This window comes from Carlito syrichta, unplaced genomic scaffold (assembly GCF_000164805.1).
Source record: "Carlito syrichta isolate Samal-C Ts95f unplaced genomic scaffold, Tarsius_syrichta-2.0.1 Scaffold303640, whole genome shotgun sequence".
NCBI lineage: Eukaryota > Metazoa > Chordata > Mammalia > Primates > Tarsiidae > Carlito > Carlito syrichta.
The window spans coordinates 135,487-151,697 of NW_007247736.1; the positions used below are offsets into that span (position 1 = coordinate 135,487).

The window sequence follows — 16,211 nt, forward strand, 5'->3', positions numbered from 1 at the left end:
TGGCCCGTGACAGGACCCGTCGGTCGCGGTTGTGTCTGGGAAGGAGAGAAAATGGCGGCGGAGCCGAGTAAGACCGAAATCCAGACCCTTTTTAAGAGGCTCCGCGCAGTTCCAACCAACAAGGTGCGTAAGCAGGGGGCGCGCGGAGCCTGACGGCGGCTGAGGAAAGTCTCCCCTCTCCCCCGGGGCCTGAGGGGGGCGGAGGCGGGTCTTCTCCCGAGGTGTCAGCGGCCGGCCTCCACGCGGGGGCCCCGACCCCTCACTCGTCGTCTCCTCCGCGCAGGCCTGCTTCGACTGTGGCGCCAAGAATCCGAGTTGGGCCAGCATCACGTATGGTGTGTTCTTGTGCATTGACTGCTCCGGGGTGCACCGCTCCTTGGGCGTCCATCTCAGCTTCATCAGGTGGGCGATCCGCGCGGTTGCTGGGCTTCCACTCGGCCGCCGGGCCTGCGTGGGCGTAAGAAGAGTGGCCGCCCGCCTTGAACCTTGTTGCGGGATTCGGTGTTCGGCAACTGCCGGGCCGGGGGTCCGGAACGTCCTATGAGAGGGAGCCGCCGGTGGGCCCCTTGCCACAGAGGCGGGCCGCGCCCCCCCCCAGTCTGGGTCGGAACTCCCTTTTCCTGACGGTCGAACTCGAGCCTCCGAGCGTTCGTTTGGGTGGAAATATTAACTGCGTTGGTCTTGTTGCTGATGTTATTGGCTGAGTACGTCTCCAGTGAGACTGTGACCATCCTTAAGGAAAAGCCACATCCGAGCGTGTGTGCCTGAGAATGGGGAGAAAATTAGTACCCTTCGGAATAGATGAGCGAGGAACCAAGCTTTCTGGACAGGGTGGTGTGGAGGAAATGGGGTGGTGACTAATTGTTTCCTGGGTACAGGCAGCAGCCCGAGGCCGAATGACAGGTGCAGGTTTGCCGGGGAGGCCGTCTCCCGGTATCTGGTGGTGAGTGACACAGCCCTTGTACACAGGTCCACAGAGTTGGATTCCAACTGGAACTGGTTCCAGCTGAGGTGTATGCAGGTCGGCGGGAATGCCCATGCGGTAAAGCTTCTTCTGCTTTCTCCCAACCCCCATTCTGCCTGTGTAGTGACTTTGCATGACTTCATAGGAGGCTCAGTTTCAGAGGGTTCTCTGGTCTCTAACACCACGTGCACTATATTCTAAACTTAAAAATTGGTGACAGCTCCTCTCAGAGGGGCTTTAAATTCAAACTAAAATTGCATGTTCTTGGGGAAAAGCCAAGGGGGACTCCACAGTCATCGAATCTATAGGCCTTTCTGGATGAAAGACTGGAGCGTGGGAATAGCCTGTCGTTCTCATGTAGGGTTGAGTGAGGGCTGGGCTTTTTGCAGGAATTTCGGAAGTGAAAACCTACTGGTGTCAATAAAGCGTATGGTGCCATATAAATAAGAATCAGGTGTTATAAGGGGTGCCTCCTTCAGCCAATACGTTTTTGTTCTGGTGAGAATCACCTGTAGTGTGCTCTCCTCTTTCCTTCACTCTCCAGACAGCTTTTTTCCGCCAACATGGATGCACAGCCAGTGATGCAAACACCAAATACAATAGCCGTGCTGCTCAGATGTATCGGGAGAAGATCCGGCAACTGGGGAGTGCGGCCCTGGCTAGGCACGGCACCGATGTAAGCACCCCTGGGGCTGGGGTGGCAGGGGGAGTGGGAGCAGGCAGAGGCCTGTGTTTCAGGGGTGCCTTCTTCCTTCTAGCTTTGGATTGACAATATGAATAGTGTTCCCAATCATTCCCCAGAGAAGAAGGACTCGGATTTCTTCACGGAACACACCCAAGTGAGTGCCTGCAAGGAATGTTTACCCAATTGTTGGCAAGTAGTTTATTTACCAAGGCCAAGGCCTTCTGTGGTTATTTACGGATGTAGATTCCTTTTGTCTTGGTGTGATATCTCAGACAGAAAATGTCTGGGGCCTGCTGAGTTGGTGACTGCTGCCTGCAGATGTGTTTCCTTCTCCTGTGAATGGGGATACAGTGTGGTCCTCTTTAGAAATGGACCCTCATAAACTGTCCTAGTGGGGAGACAACAGCTTCTAGAAGGTTCAAGAGGTGTCAGGGACCCCAACAACTCTTCTTGGATTCGTCCATTATAAGAAAGGCATTGTGTCTGGGGACAGTGAGAGGATTCCCTCCGCCTTGAACCACCCCCGTGAGGAGGGTTTTCCTGCTCCTGGCACTGGGCGGAAGTCAGACCCTCTTAGTTTGAATCCTTGCTTCTCTACTTAGCATTTCTTTGACGGCCAAGTCACGTAACCTGTCAAAACCTCAGTTTCTGAAATGGAGATGTATCTATCTACCTATAGGGGACGTGGTGATAATTAGATGTGTTTGTATACAAGTCGCCCTTAGACTTGTGCCTGGCACATGGTGAGTGTCCAGTAGTTAGTTGTTTTTAGATTGGGGAGTGGGCTCTTGCTCTAAGGGAGTAGTGGGGTTTATGGTGGGAGGCTGCATATTTCCTGCTTCTTTCTTCCATAGCGAATGGCAGCTGTGATTTTAGTTGCTAACTGCCAGGCTCCTTTCCTTGTGGGCTTGGAGTAGGACTTTCACCCATAGGGTACTTGTGGGTTCTTGGTACTCCTTACCAGCAAGAGTGGCTCACCAAGGCTTCTGCGATCTGGCCTCCTTTTTAGCCCCCTGCCTGGGATGTGCCAGCCACTGAGCCTTCAGGAACCCAGCAGCCAGCCCCGTCTGCAGAGAGCAGTAGCCTGGCACGTGAGTTCAGCCCATATTCCAACCAAGTGTCCTGGTCCCAGGAGAGGGCTAAAGGCTAGAAAGGGGACACCCGACCAAGAGAATAGGAGCAAGGTCTTCCTCGATCTTTGGGTGGGCTGGGACTCATTTTAATCCCTTGGAGGAAGTGCTGGGCATTCCTTTTTATTTTGGTGGCAAGCTGAGGAAAGCCAGTGACTCTCATCCCATCACTTCTCTTAAGGGGAGGTCACAGGAAGCTAGGAGCCTCACAGCTAACTCTTACCGTTGCATCCACAGAGCCAGAGCACGGCCCCAATACGGACCTGCTTGGCACCTCACCCAAAACCTCTCTGGGTCAGTATGCCAGCGGTGGGTGTGGGGAGGCTGGGAGAGGGTGGACCTCAAGTGTTCTTTTCAGATTGCCGCTGCTTGGTCTTGTGGACTGAGACCACAAGAGACTGAGCATCTGACTTCTGGGCTGGGGTCTGTGAATTAAAATGGTGGCTGCAACATTACTTTTAGAGCCAGCCCCTTTGAACTGATAAATCTGTGTGGGCTGGTTGTACAAGGCCTGGGGTCTACCTCTGAGTGTGAGGCTGAGTCTAGCCAGAGATGGGGAGGCCAGCAGGAGATTGGACACCTGTCCCTGGGGTCTGGTCCATTTCATGAGGTGAAGGGGCAGCCTTGAGCTGCCGATGACTGGAGGTGGCGTTTTCCTTTCTTTTTTTTTTTTTTTTGAGTTGGAGTCTCACTCGGTCGCCCAGAGTAGAGTACAGTGGCTGTTCCTGGCCACCGCAGCCTCGCCTGCTGGGCTCCGGCGATCTTTCCGCCTCAGCCTTCTGAGTAGCCGGAATTACAGGCATGCGCTACCACGCCCGGCTGATTTTTTGATTTATTGTAGAGATGAGGTTTCCGTGCCCAGGCGGGTCTCGAACCCGTGGGCTCAGGCAATCCACTCACCTCAGCCTTCCAAAGGCGCGGGATTATAGGCTGAGCCACTGAGCCTGGCCTTTTTCCTTTTTCCTTTTTCCTAACCAGTCCCTGGCCTGTCTTTTAACGTTTCTACTCTTTCCTTAATATCTTTCAGACTTGGTTCTGTGTGAACAAGCCATTTGCTGACCTTGGTTTGTTCTGTTGACTCTGGGGGTTGGGGCAGAATGCCAGCAGAATGACTCCCAGGCAGATCCCATGAGTAGGCCCCATAGCGTGGGTTGAAGCTGGGCTTCCTAGCAGTCTGGGCTTGGGAGCTAGGTAGAGGCTCTGGGTTTGGCCATGTTAGCCACAAGTCTGTTTCTCCTCCAGAATCCATGTATCTGTCAGCTAGAGGGGCCCCTCCTGCCAGAGGTAACCGACAGCTGCCTGGGATGCCTGGCCCCTTACACACCAGCTCGCTGCTCCGGGAGCTGAGGCTAGTCTCGGCGTGCGCCCCTGCCTGGCAGTCTTGGTTTCGGTTCAGGGCCTTTGACTGTCTCTGGTGCTTCAGGTCTAGGTTCTTGTCTCACTGCTGGGAATCAGTAACCCCCCAACCATGTCTTTGGCTTGGACGCCATTGGTTGGAACTGGTATAGCAGCTTTGCCTTCTCTGCCTAAAGCTGTTCTTTTTAGAAGCTCTTGCTGCGAAGCTGCATGGCGTGGACTGAGCTGCTGCCTCTGACCTTCCTTGTCCTAGTCATGCCCGCTCTTTCTCACACAGAACTGAGAAGCTCCATCATTGGCAAGAAGAAACCAGCGGCAGCTAAGAAAGGGGTAGGCTGGGAGACGGGTTAGGAGCTGGAGTCAGGCGCCTGGGTTCACCCTTGACCTTACCACTTACTGGCTGTATGACCTTGGCAAAGGGACTTCACTTCTCTGAACTTTGTCTATGAGAGGGATTTGGGAGGAGGCATAGAGATCAAGTACATCTAGTGCTCAGAGTGCTTGGCACATTGGGGCCCTGGCAGCATGAACTGCTGTCCTCATGCTTGAGCCTTTACTGGGGCCATGGGAGCCACCTCCTGCCCGGGTCCGGCAGAAACTGTCTTCTCGCTCCTGCTGGCGAGGTCTCACCCTAAACTGTAAAAAGGACCCTTTCCTTGGGAGTGAGGCCAGAGTGCCCATGCCTGGGCAGGATCTGAGGAGGTGGTGGTTGGCAAGGCCCAGTGTCACATGGTTCTCTTCCCAGCTGGGTGCCAAGAAAGGCCTAGGGGCCCAGAAGGTGAGCAACCAGAGCTTCAGCGAGATTGAACGGCAGGCCCAGGTGGCAGAGAAGCTCCGTGAGCAGCAGGCAGCTGATGCCAAGAAGCAGGCCGAGGAGTCCATGTGAGCATTTGCCCCAGGAGCTCTGGGCTCGTGTGAGGGTTGGTAGGCAGGCAGGCAGGGCAGGTCAGGGCGGGTGCCGGTCACTGACAACGTTTGTTCCCTCCAAGGGTTGCTTCCATGCGTCTGGCCTACCAGGAGCTCCAGATTGAGCGTCAGAAAGAGGGAAAGAAGCTGCAGAACCTGGAAGGGAGGAAGCGAGAGCAGGCAGAGAGGCTGGGCATGGGCCTGGCGTCCCGAAGGTGAGCCTCAGCTACAGGGAAGCCCTTGCTTGTCGAGAACCATTGTGGGGCCTTCCCAGCAGCCCGAGATTCTAGGCTCAGTGTTTTTCCAAGGCTGAACAGGCCACCGTGCTGCCTTAAAACACCTTGTGCAGTGCTTAGCCTGTAGTAGGTGCGTGCTTGATAAGTTGAATGAGTGCATAGATAGGCTGAGTGAATGAAACCCAGGGTCAGGTGCTGTTTCGGCATATCCGAGAGACAAGGGTGGTTTTTCTGGATGGTACTTTGAGGGATGGGTGTTTCTTTTATTTATTTATTTATTTAACTTATTTTTTGAGTAGGAGTCTCATTCTGTCACCTAGGCTGGAGTGCAGTGGCATGCTGCTCATGGCCACTGCAGCCTTGACCTGTTGGGCTCAGGTGATCCACCTCAGCCTTCCAAGTACCTGGAACTACAGGCATACACTATCACACCCGGCTGATAGTTTTGATTTATTGTCGAGACGAGGTCTTACCATGTTGCCCAGGCTGGACTTGAATCCTTGAGCTCAGACAGTCCTCTTGCCTCGGCCTCCCAAAGTGCTGGGATTACAGGCTTGAGCCACCACGCCTGACCTGAGTCTTTATTTTTCAAGACCTTGCTGAGAATTGGGGGCTTGTAGCATACATAATCCCTGTTCACTAAATACCATTTGTACTGCCAAATACTTGATACTTCAAAATGCCACTCCACATTTCAAATGCCATCTGGTTGGGAGGAATCCTTCCTGTTTCAGAACCATTGAGTTTGTATACTCTGGTTTATCTTTATTGTATTTAGTTACTTATTTATTTTTGTGTCGAGGTCTCATTCTGTCACCCAGGCTGGAGTGCACTTACATGACCATGGCTCACTGCAGCCTTGATCTCCTGGGCTCAGGTGATCCTTCCACCTCAGCCTTCCAAGTAGCTGGAAATACACCACCCCCGACTAATTTTTTATTTTTTTTGTAAAGCCAAGATCTCACAATGTTGCCCAGGCTGGTCTTGAACTCCAGGATGCTCAAGTGATGCTCTCAGAGTGTTGAGATTACAGGTGTGAGCCTGTGTCTGACCTGCTTTTCTTCTTTTTTTTTTTTGTAGTTGGAGTCTCACTCTGTCACCCAGACTGGATCGCAGTGGCTGCTCCCGGCCACCGCCGCCTCAACCTGCTGGGCTCCAGAGATCCTTCCGAGTAGCTGGAACTACAGGCGCGCGCTACCACACCTGGCTAATTTTTTTTGATTTATTGTAGAGATGAGGTCTCACCAAGTTGCCCAGGCGGGTCTCGAACCCGCGGGCTCAGGCAATCCACTCACCTCAGCCTCCCAAAGGCATGGGATTACAGGCTGAGCCACCAAGCCTGGCAGAATTGTTTATTTAAACTCAGCTTAAGCCAGGTACAAGCTCATGCCTATAATCCCAGCACTTTGGGAGGAGGAGGCAAGAGGATTGATTGCCTGAGCCCAGAGATTTGAGACTAGTCTGGGCAATTTGATAAGACCTTGTCTCTATGATAAATAAAAAAAAATTAGCTGGGCTTGGTGGTGCATGCCTGTAGTTCCAGCTACTTGGAAGACTTGAGGAAGAAGGATCACCTGAGCCTAGCAGGTCATGAGCGTGCCGCTACACTCCAGCCTGGGTGACAGAGTGAGACTCTGACTCAAAATAAATAAACTCAATCCACTCTATTTAAAACCCTGTTGCAAAATATTCACTTCTTAAGGTTTTCTTGCTAAAAGCTATACATATTTTTGTTTTAAAGACATGTGTTGCAATGTCACTGTGTTGCCCAGGCTGGTCTAGAACTCCTGGGCTCAAGCAGTCCTCCCACTTCATCCTCCCACAGTGCTGGGATTACAGACGTGAACCACCATGCCCAGCTGCTATAGGTATTTTAAAATAAATTTAAAAAAATCAAATCCTTAAAGTGTCTCTGTATAGTATGATAGGAGAGAGAAGCATCAAGAGTTGGTATTGCCTGCAAACCCCAGGCCCCATTTCTTTGGGAAATGAGAAGGCAATTTTAGGTCTTTTTTTTTTTGAGTTGGAGTCTCACTCGGTCACCCAGACTGGAGTGCAGTGGCCGCTCCCGGCCACTGCAGCCTCGACCTGCTGGGCTCTGGAATCCTTCTGCCTCAGCCTTCCAAGGTGCTGGAACTACAGGCGCGCACTACCACACTTGGCTAATTTTGATTTATTGTAGAGATGAGGTCTTGCCAAGCTGCCCAGGTGGGTCTCGAACCCGTGGGCTCAGGAAATCCACTCACCTCAGCCTCCCAAATCGCGGGATTACAGGCTGAGCCACCGAGCCCGGCTAATTTTAGGTCTTAATACTTAAGGTCAAGCTCTGTGCTTTGAAATGCTTAGTTGTTAAAAAAAAAAAAAAAGATAAGAACTCATGGCCCAGCCTGGTGGTTCATGCCTATAATCCTAGCAGTTTTAGGAGACTGAAGCATGAGAATCACTTGAGCCCAGGTGTTTGAGACCAGCCTAGGGAACAAAGCAAGACCACATCTCTACAAAATGAAAATAAAAGTGAGCTGGGTACAGTGGCATGTGCCTGTAGCTCCAGCTACTTGGGAGGCTGAGGCATGAGAATCGCCTGAGCCCAGGAGTTTGATACTTCAGTGAGCTATGATCATGCCACTGTACTGCAGCCCCGGTGATAGAGTGAAACCCTGTCTTTTTTTTTTTTTTTGAGTTGGAGTCTCACTCTGTCGCCCAGACTGGAGTGCAGTGGCCGCTCCCGGCCGCTGCAGCCTCGACCTGCTGGGCTCCGGCGATCCTTCCGCCTCAGCCTTCCGAGTAGCCGGAATTACAGGCACGCGATACCATGCCCGGCTGATTTTTTTGACTTATTGTAGAGATGAGGTCTCGCCTGCCCAGGCAGGTCTTGAACCCGCGGACTCAGGCAATCCACTCACCTCAGCCTCCCAAAGGCGCGGGATTATAGGCTGAGCCACCGAACCCTGTCTTTTAAAAGAAAAAAAAAGACTGATCTTTTGATGCCATCAGACTCATTTCCCTGGTTCTGAGGCATTTTTTCATCTTTCCCTTTGTGTGTCTGTATATCTGTTTTAGTGAGGAATGTGGGCCATGGTGCAGCGATTCTGGGTGTTGTAAAGACAGCATTATCATTTGGTGCACATTATTAAAATTATAACAAGTCATTGGCCAGGGTACCCCTACTTTGAGAAAACAAAGTTAATGTGTAGGTGATTCTCACCACACATAGTTCTTAGCACTCCATTGGACTAAAAGTTAATTCTAGGTGAAGTTATAATTAAATTTGAAAAATCCAATCTAGAGAACTTCCTCTTGAAGTCTGGTCCAGCCCTGTGCCTGGGTAGGGACAGAAGGTTCTGGGTGAAGGAGACCCCAGCAGCTGCGTGTTGTCTTTTGTGTGGTGATATTGACACGTAACCACTGGCCTCACGCCTGGCTCTGCTTTTCTGCACAGCTCTGTCTCTCATTCCGTGCTGTCTGAGATGCAGGTGATCGAGCAGGAAACCCCAGTGAGTGCAAAATCCTCTCGCTCGCAGCTGGACTTGTTTGACGATGTCGGTACTTTCGCCTCTGGACCTCCAAAGTAAGGCTGTTGCTCAGGTGTAGACTTGGCTGCTGTGTTTCTCAGCAGACTTCTCTGAGCCACTCTGCTGTCTCCATAGGTACAAGGACAACCCCTTTTCCTTGGGAGAAAGTTTTGGTTCCCGCTGGGATACAGATGCCACGTGGGGTATGGACAGGGTAGAGGAGAAGGAGCCAGAAGTCACCATCTCAAGTATCCGGCCGATTTCGGAAAGGTAGGGTGGTCTAGGGCAACACTGCCTAGTAAGACTTTCTGTGATGATGGAATATTCTCTGTCTGTTGTGTCCAGGATAGCAGCCACAGTCGTGGGACTCAGGAGCCCTTAAAAGTGCCTAGCACAAAAGAAACCAAAAAAAGTGGCTAGTGCAGCTGAGGAACTGACTTGTTAATGTAACTGAATGTAATACATATAAAAAGCCACATGTGGCTAGTGGCTACATTAGACAGTGCAGGGCTCAAGCTTTGGTTTGAGCTGTGGTCTAACATCACGGACGGCCTTGTAGCCACTTTTGCTTGGGCAGGAGGGGCCTGCTTTTATGCTTTAGTCCTGACCTCCCTCCCAAGGGTTTTGTGTCGCCGGGTCCCATCTTGTTTATTTTCTTAAGACCTTATTCCAGCCAGGCTCGGTGGCTCAGCCTGTAATCCCGCGCCTTGGGAGGCTGAGGTGGGTGGATTGCCTGAGCCTGCGGATTTGAGACCCGCCTGGGCAACTTGGTGAGACCTCATCTCTACGATAAATAAAAAATTAGCCAGGTGTGGTAGCGCGTGCCTGTAATTCCGGCTACTTGGAAGCCTGACGCGGAAGGATCTCTGGAGCCCAGCAGGTCGAGACTGTGGTGGCTGGGAGCGGCCACTGCACTCCAGTCTGGGTGACAGAGTGAGACTCCAACTCAAAAAAAAAAAAAAATAAACATAAAATAAAATAAAAAATAAAAAAACCCTTATTCCATCTTAATCTGGGTACTGTTTAGTTGACAAACTACTGCAAGTTGCCCATTTATAAAATGGGAACATAAGTAACTACAGAGTCTCTGGAAAGTTAAGTGTAATAACACTTGTAAGATGCCTAGCCCAATGTCTGTGCCTGATGCTAGATAGGAATGACTACTCATATGAGGATGCTTTTGAGAGTGTAGCGGGCTGGGGTGCTATTAGGTGCTATTAATAGTTAGGACAAAAGAGTAGGTGTGAAGCCAGGCAAGCTGAGATGTAGACACTCTCATGTCAGGCAGATGGTAACTAGGAGTAGGGTAGCTGTGGTGATGATGTGACCTCCTAGACCCGGTACAGATGTGGTTTGGGGCAAGAGCCCAGGCTCCTCCCAACCCTATTTCCAGCCTGCCTGGTGCAGATAACTAAGCTCTCTGTGCCTTGGCTTCCGTGTTGGGAAGGGAGGCTCCTCTCCAGGGGCGAGGGCCTCTGAGTCCCCGAGCCACAGGCAGAGCGGGGCCTGGCAAGCCATCTCCAGAAGGCCACTGGTGTTCTTTTTGGCCTCTGTATTCTGCTTCCCTGATGGTAATGGGAAGGGTCGGAGATGTTCCAAATCTTGCCCTCAGAGCCACAAACCGGAGGGAAGTGGAGAGCCGGAGCTCGGGCCTCGAGTCCAGTGAGGCACGTCAGAAATTTGCAGGAGCCAGAGCCATCTCATCCGACATGTTCTTTGGGCGGGAGGTGGATGCTGAGGTAAGTGGAGCTGTCTACCCTGAGGCCGGAAGCAGCAGGTAGAAGCGAGAACCTTATCGCTGCCATGACTTTGGGCTGTAGTCTCAGGGTGGCTTGGCCTGTGTGAGTCCTTGGAGCTCCGGCCAGAAACGCCCTACACCTTGTCCTTTCCTCACCACAGTATGAAGCCAGGTCTCGGCTACAGCAGCTCTCAGGCAGCAGTGCCATCAGCTCTTCAGACCTTTTTGGGGACATGGATGGAGCCCATGGAGCAGGTAGAGCCCAGTGGGGTGGCAGGTCACGAGCGAGGCCTGTGAGCAGAGCCAGAGGGCCCCGCTGTGAGCAGGAGGGGCGCCCTGCTGGGCTCTGCGTCACCCCTTTCCTTGCTTTCACAGGCAGTGTGTCTCTGGGGAATGTGCTTCCTACGGCTGACATTGCCCAGTTTAAGCAGGGTGTCAAGTCTGTGGCTGGGAAGATGGCTGTGCTGGCTAACGGTGTGATGAATTCCTTGCAGGTGAGGCTGAGGCTGCTTGACCTGGTGAGGGGGGCTGATGAGTAGTGCTTGGAGGTCAGCACCATATCCACACACTGCTGGGGAGCCGCTCAGGCTGAAGCAGAGGGCACTTGCTTTCTTGGATGGGCAGCCTCCTTTCCTGAAAGCTTGGTGCCAGGCTGAGCCTCTCCCTGAGATGGGGCCACGCCTGTGCTGAGTTTTGCCGTCTTGTTACCTGTATTCTTTCTTCTCCTTCCCCAGCTTCTGGGAGATCAGGCTGCCCCCTTGATGGGTTCCTGAGTGCCCCCTGCTCCCGCTCCCACCTCCACCCCAGTTGTCACTGTGTACTCCACCTTGGGCACCCAGCCCCCTGCAGCCCACATCTTGCTGCGGGGTCAGGGTGTGTGTGGGGAGAGGCGAGCATGCTGGGAAGCTGCTGTGGGTTAGAGACCCTGACTTTTTTTTTCCCTCCGACCTCCAGGATCGCTACGGTTCCTACTGATCCGAGCTCCATGGCTCAGGCTCATGGTGACAGCAGCAAGAACTTTGTCATTCCCAGGCCAAGGATGCTTACCTTGTGGAAGCCGGGGAGGACTTGTTACTTTTCATGCATGGTGTGTGAGTGGGGTGGCCTTTGAGGACATCGGGCGAAGTGGATGGCCCCAGCCCTTGTCCTCCACCTGTGGATTGAGCCTTGTATTTGCTTCCCCTCACACCCTCCTCTTTGTGCTAGATTCTCGTCCTGTTGTCTTGCCCCACAGCTGCTGCTTGCTTGTCCTGTGACACTGGGAGTGAGGGGAGGGAGTTCCCGGATGGCTTGGTCTGGGTCCAGCCTTCCCCCAGCAGGGAAGGTGAAGGATGCAGGGTTTTTGCTGGCTTTGGGGTCCTTGTAGTGTGTCCAAGGGCACAGGCCTTTGTCCTCTGGAGCCAGGGGCCTAGGCCGTCCCCAGGGGAACGAGGCTCTCGACTTGCTGCTGTGGCCTCTTCTGGGTACCAGGAGAGGGCAGGGGAGGGGAAGGACCTTAGTCTGGGCCTTACTAAGGGCTAGAAACATGACCCTAGCACCTGAGGGTTTCATTTGGGATCAGACTGGAGGCCTGCGTGATCTTCTCCTGCCTCTTATCCCTTCTACAGTCATCGCCTGGAGCAGTACTTCCAGGTGTCTCGAATCATCTACTGTGGACTGCAGGACCTCTGTCCCCTCTTGAGATGTTCTGTGTCCCTTCTTCCCCTAGTCGGTGGCCACGGTGGGTCTCATCTGCCGTGTCCTGACTGGATGCTGTGAGCATAATGCTAGCCCAGGAAGCAGAGGATGTGAGGAACGGAAGCAGGGCCTAGGGCTCTTTCCTCTGCATAATCCTTGCTTAGGGGGCCTGGATGCCCCCCCGCCACGGGAGTGCTTGAGGCCCTACAGAGCTGCAGGCCTCGCCCTCTGGCAGCTGGGCCATGCACTGTGTCATTCTTGGTGCCACTTTTCCCTGCCATGCTGGCAGTCTGGGCCCAACCCCACCTCTGGGATGTAGGTTGGTCTCCCAAGCAACACAGACCACTCTTTGCCCTCCCCTCCCCCAGAGGGATGTGATCTTCTTTCTGGACTATTTGTATTGAAACAAAGTGGTGTCAAAATAAAGCCCCCGCAGGGCCCTGGGTCCCTGTTGGTCTGAGTGAAGTGGTGTCCTTTCTGGATCCTACCTCCCTGGCCAGTGGCCGGCCCCTCATCTCACTCTCCGGGCTCCCGCCAACAGGGCAGGGTGTCAGTATGGAAGCTGAGGACACTTTCTCCAGGGCCTCCTGCTTGTCTCTTCTCTGAAAGCCAAAGACCCTGGCTCCTCAGTCTTGTGCTGCTGCGAGGCCTGGTGCAGCCTCGACCTCGCCACCGTTGCAGGTGGAGGAAAGAGCTGGTATTAGTTGGCCCTTTAACTTGCCCACTGAGCCATGTGGCTGAGGGCAGGTGAGTAACACAGCAGCCCTGCACCTTATTGTAACAGCAGGCTTGATGGGACGAGCTTCTCACTGGAGTTCAAAGTATTTGAAATATTCACACCTTGCCCTGCGCAGTGGCTCATGCCTGTAGTCCCAGCACTTTGGCAGGCTGAGTCCAGGGATTTGAGGCCAGCCTGGGTAACATGGTGAGAACTTGTGTCTACAATAAATAAAAAATTAACCGGGTGTGGTGGTGTGCACCTGAAGTCCCAGCTACTTGGAAGGCTGAGGTGGAAGGATTGCCTAAGCCCGGCAGGTTGAGGCTGCGGTAGCTGTGTGTCACTGCACTCCAGCCTGGGTGACAGAGTGAGACTCTGACTCAAAAAAAAAATTCAAACCTTAATGACCCCTTTTACATTCAGGAAGAAAGGATGTGTGTGTATGTGTTTGTCTGTCTGTCTACACCCCTGGCTTGGCCATCCCTTTCCCTTAGGGGCTTCTGAAATATCTGTGTGCCCCCTTAGGAATCCTCAGGGTAATCTTTCATTGGCTTGGGAAGTAGAGGATTAGACAGGATGGATAGAGGGAGCCCTTGGCTCTAAACCAATAATTTCCCTGGTGTATATCTGGGCCTCCAGCTTCAGAAACTTTGGCGTGTTCATAAGAAATACAGAGTTCTGGGCGCCACCCCAAGCTGGCAGAGTCAGACTCTGGAATTTGGTACGTGCATTGCTGATGAGCTTTCCCTTGACTGGTGCACTCCAGCATGTGAGAACTGCTCTCGCGGGCCGGAGGCTAGACATGGCTGTGGGCCGAGAGGGCTCACCACGCAGCCTGGAGCTTCTGTAGGTCTGGAACACCCCGTCCCAGCCTAGGCTCTGCAGGGCTTTGGGAGCTGGTTCTTGTAATTAGCCAGCAGGATTGGTCTGGGCCGGGGTGAGCCCAGGCAAATGTGTATGCCCAGGCGTGGTGACATCCAGCCTCAGAGGAAGCAGCCTGTTCTGGGGAGGGTTTTGCTTTCTGGAGGACCCTGCCTCCCCACCTCCAATTCGAAGACCACCTGTCATTCCTCGGGTCTTGACTGGAAGCTTTTGTGCCTCAGGCTTGTCTTTGACTTTCACAGTTGCATCCCCACCGCCCTAACCCCAAGCAGGCGGATGTTGAATGAAGCCCTAGCTAGAAGACTATGCAGTGCTAACCCTTTGTGGCCGGGGTCTTGACAGTTAGGGGAACCTGGCCTTGGATCCTCCGAGCTTGTTCCCCAAAGCCCACTCCAGCTGCGAGCACCTTTCCTGGAAGGCTACTCTCACGGGCAGGAGCTAGGCCCCTCCTGGCTCCTCATCTGAGGCAGCTCTCTAGGCCTAGTGGACACTGGCCCCTCACCTCCTACTTCTGCCAGAGAAGCACCAAACGCAGAGGTTTCCCTTCTCTCCTTTGGCCTCGCAGCTTTAGACTTGCCACTCACCAGACACAAGGGACTTTATTCATTTCGCATATTTAACTATTAGACACGAGACTTGAAGCAGCTTTGAAAGTGGACTTGTCTTCTTGCCCACCCTCCTCCATCCTGTCAGGGCTGTGGCTGTCCCTCCAGGCACATCCTCCCCGGATATGCATCTCAGGTGTCACCTTTGACGGGAAGGCCCTGCGTGGCTATCCATGTTCTCCTTGACGGAGATGCTGGGAGGAGAGGGACCAGCAGAGGCTGGCTTAGAAGAAACTGCGCTTCCGCAGGAGGTCAGGACTGACCAAGGCCAAGGCCAAGTCCCCTTTCTAGTGACGAGGTGGCTCTGGCACAGTCTGTCAGCCCGGGGCCTAGCTAGAGCCCAAAGGCTGACAGGGCCATGGACAGCAGGCTGTTAACTGACTAGGGTCGCTGCTGGGCTTGGCTGCCTCATGGCAGCCCTCTGGCAGGTCTTGGGGCTGGGGCTGTTATGCAGCCTGTCGCCAGCAGAGGGCAGCACGGCAGGACGCCGAGGGAAGGCGGGGTGGGCGTGCCAGGGGCGCCGTCGGAGGCCCCGTCTGACTCTTCAAGTCTCAGACTCATCCGTCTCTTCCGTGGAACCGTCGCTCTCCGCATCCGCTTTTCGGGAGTGATGGAGGGGTCTCCAGGGGGAGCCAACCCGGGGAGGGGTCCGGGCAGGCAGGCAGCTGGCCTCTGGACTGGCTGCGACTGGGTTGACCAGGCCGGGGACCTGGACCAGCCTGGGGGAGGGAAGAGGCCCGGGGGCAGCGAGGCGCCTCTGGGTCAGAGTCAGGGCCTCCGCGCTCGCTCTTACGCTTGGGTCCCCAGAGGACCTGAAGGGGGCTCGGCAGGCCTCCGCTGGCCCCAACCCTGGCCCGACCGACGCGGGGGGGGGACAAGTGCCGTCAGCCCAGGAGGGGGCTCAGCCCGTCTGGCAGGGCACAGCGCCCACAAGGGGCAGCGTCTTCCCACCTGACACTTACAGCCGTTCGAGCTCCTCGTCCATGGTTGGGTCGTCCATCAGGTCCCCTTTGTCAGGCAGGGCTCCTAGGAGACAGTTGGGGGCACAGAACTTAAGCTGCCGGGGTTTGAAAGGGTCTCAGGCCTGCTCTGAGAGCCGACACTCAGCCCTGGAGCAGAAGTCCTGAGCGCTGCCCCTTTGGTGTGCTGACTCCCAGCGAAGGAGTCGCTCCCGGGCAATCACGGCGATCCCCTTCCCAGGCTAGCTGCTGGCTGGGACCTGGTGGTGAGGGCTGAGCTCTGCCTTGAAGACCAGGCACTGGGCTGAAAATGCTGCCTCTGCTCCTCCAGGAGGAGCCCCAGGGTGAGGGGTGAGGAGGGAATGTCAGGGTCCGACAGAGCTATCTCACATGGCCAGAAATGACCAGGCGGGAGCGGTCCTGTCGCTGAGGTCTCCCATCTCTCTGAGCTGCTTTCCTTAGCTATAGATGAAGAGAAATTGGGGAAATGTGAGAGGAGAGAGGTCTCGGATGCTCCCAGGAGCTGTGAAGGGTGGAAGGGAAGACGAGGCTGAATTGAGCAGATAGGAAGGTTCTCGCTAGCAAATCGCTGAGGGAGAGGAGGCGATTGGTTTAGTGCCTAGACCTGGGAGTCAACAGTGCTGCTCTAGGAAAGACTCAATCTTGAAACTCTCCAGCTGGCGCTAGTTCAGTTTCTAAATCCTTTGCAGATGATGTCTTCTGGCCCCTCTTGCTCTAAGTTAATTGTTTTCAAATTATGTCCCACGGGACCCTCACTTTCCAGGGGTGCCCCTCTCCATGACTGGCTTCAGTGAGATTTCTATTTCTCTTTTTTTTTTTTTT

The 16,211-nt window shown here is 53.9% G+C and overlaps 2 protein-coding genes across 7 annotated transcripts in view; one reads left to right on the forward strand and one right to left on the reverse strand.

The window, feature by feature from the left end:
- Positions 1–6: 6 nt before the first annotated feature.
- Positions 7–12,669, forward strand: ARFGAP2 (ADP ribosylation factor GTPase activating protein 2). Of its 4 annotated transcripts, XM_021712758.1 has the most exons (17): positions 7–123; positions 284–402; positions 970–1,042; positions 1,509–1,640; positions 1,723–1,803; positions 2,659–2,740; positions 3,017–3,073; positions 4,022–4,063; positions 4,413–4,465; positions 4,881–5,017; positions 5,125–5,256; positions 8,717–8,845; positions 8,925–9,059; positions 10,402–10,528; positions 10,689–10,782; positions 10,903–11,021; positions 11,482–12,669. In XM_021712758.1, exons 1-17 carry the CDS (start codon positions 52–54, stop codon positions 11,500–11,502), a joined length of 1,605 nt encoding a protein of 534 aa, XP_021568433.1. In that variant the 5' UTR covers positions 7–51; the 3' UTR covers positions 11,503–12,669. The 4 variants fall into 4 exon arrangements, with proteins under 4 accessions (XP_021568433.1, XP_008057026.1, XP_008057028.1 ...); XM_008058835.1 differs by lacking the exon at positions 4,022–4,063; XM_008058837.1 differs by lacking the exons at positions 3,017–3,073; positions 4,022–4,063.
- A 1,715-nt stretch (positions 12,670–14,384) lies between these two features.
- Positions 14,385–16,211, reverse strand: part of CUNH11orf49 (chromosome unknown C11orf49 homolog) — a 227,722-nt gene continuing 225,895 nt past the window's right edge. For all 3 annotated transcript variants that reach the window (XM_008058838.2, XM_021712760.1, XM_021712761.1), the window contains 2 exons: positions 15,372–15,435; positions 14,385–15,128 (listed from right to left, as the gene is read on the reverse strand). In XM_008058838.2, coding sequence (XP_008057029.1) covers positions 14,954–15,128; positions 15,372–15,435 — 239 coding nt within the window. In that variant the 3' untranslated portion in view covers positions 14,385–14,953. The remainder of the gene's footprint in view (positions 15,129–15,371; positions 15,436–16,211) is intronic.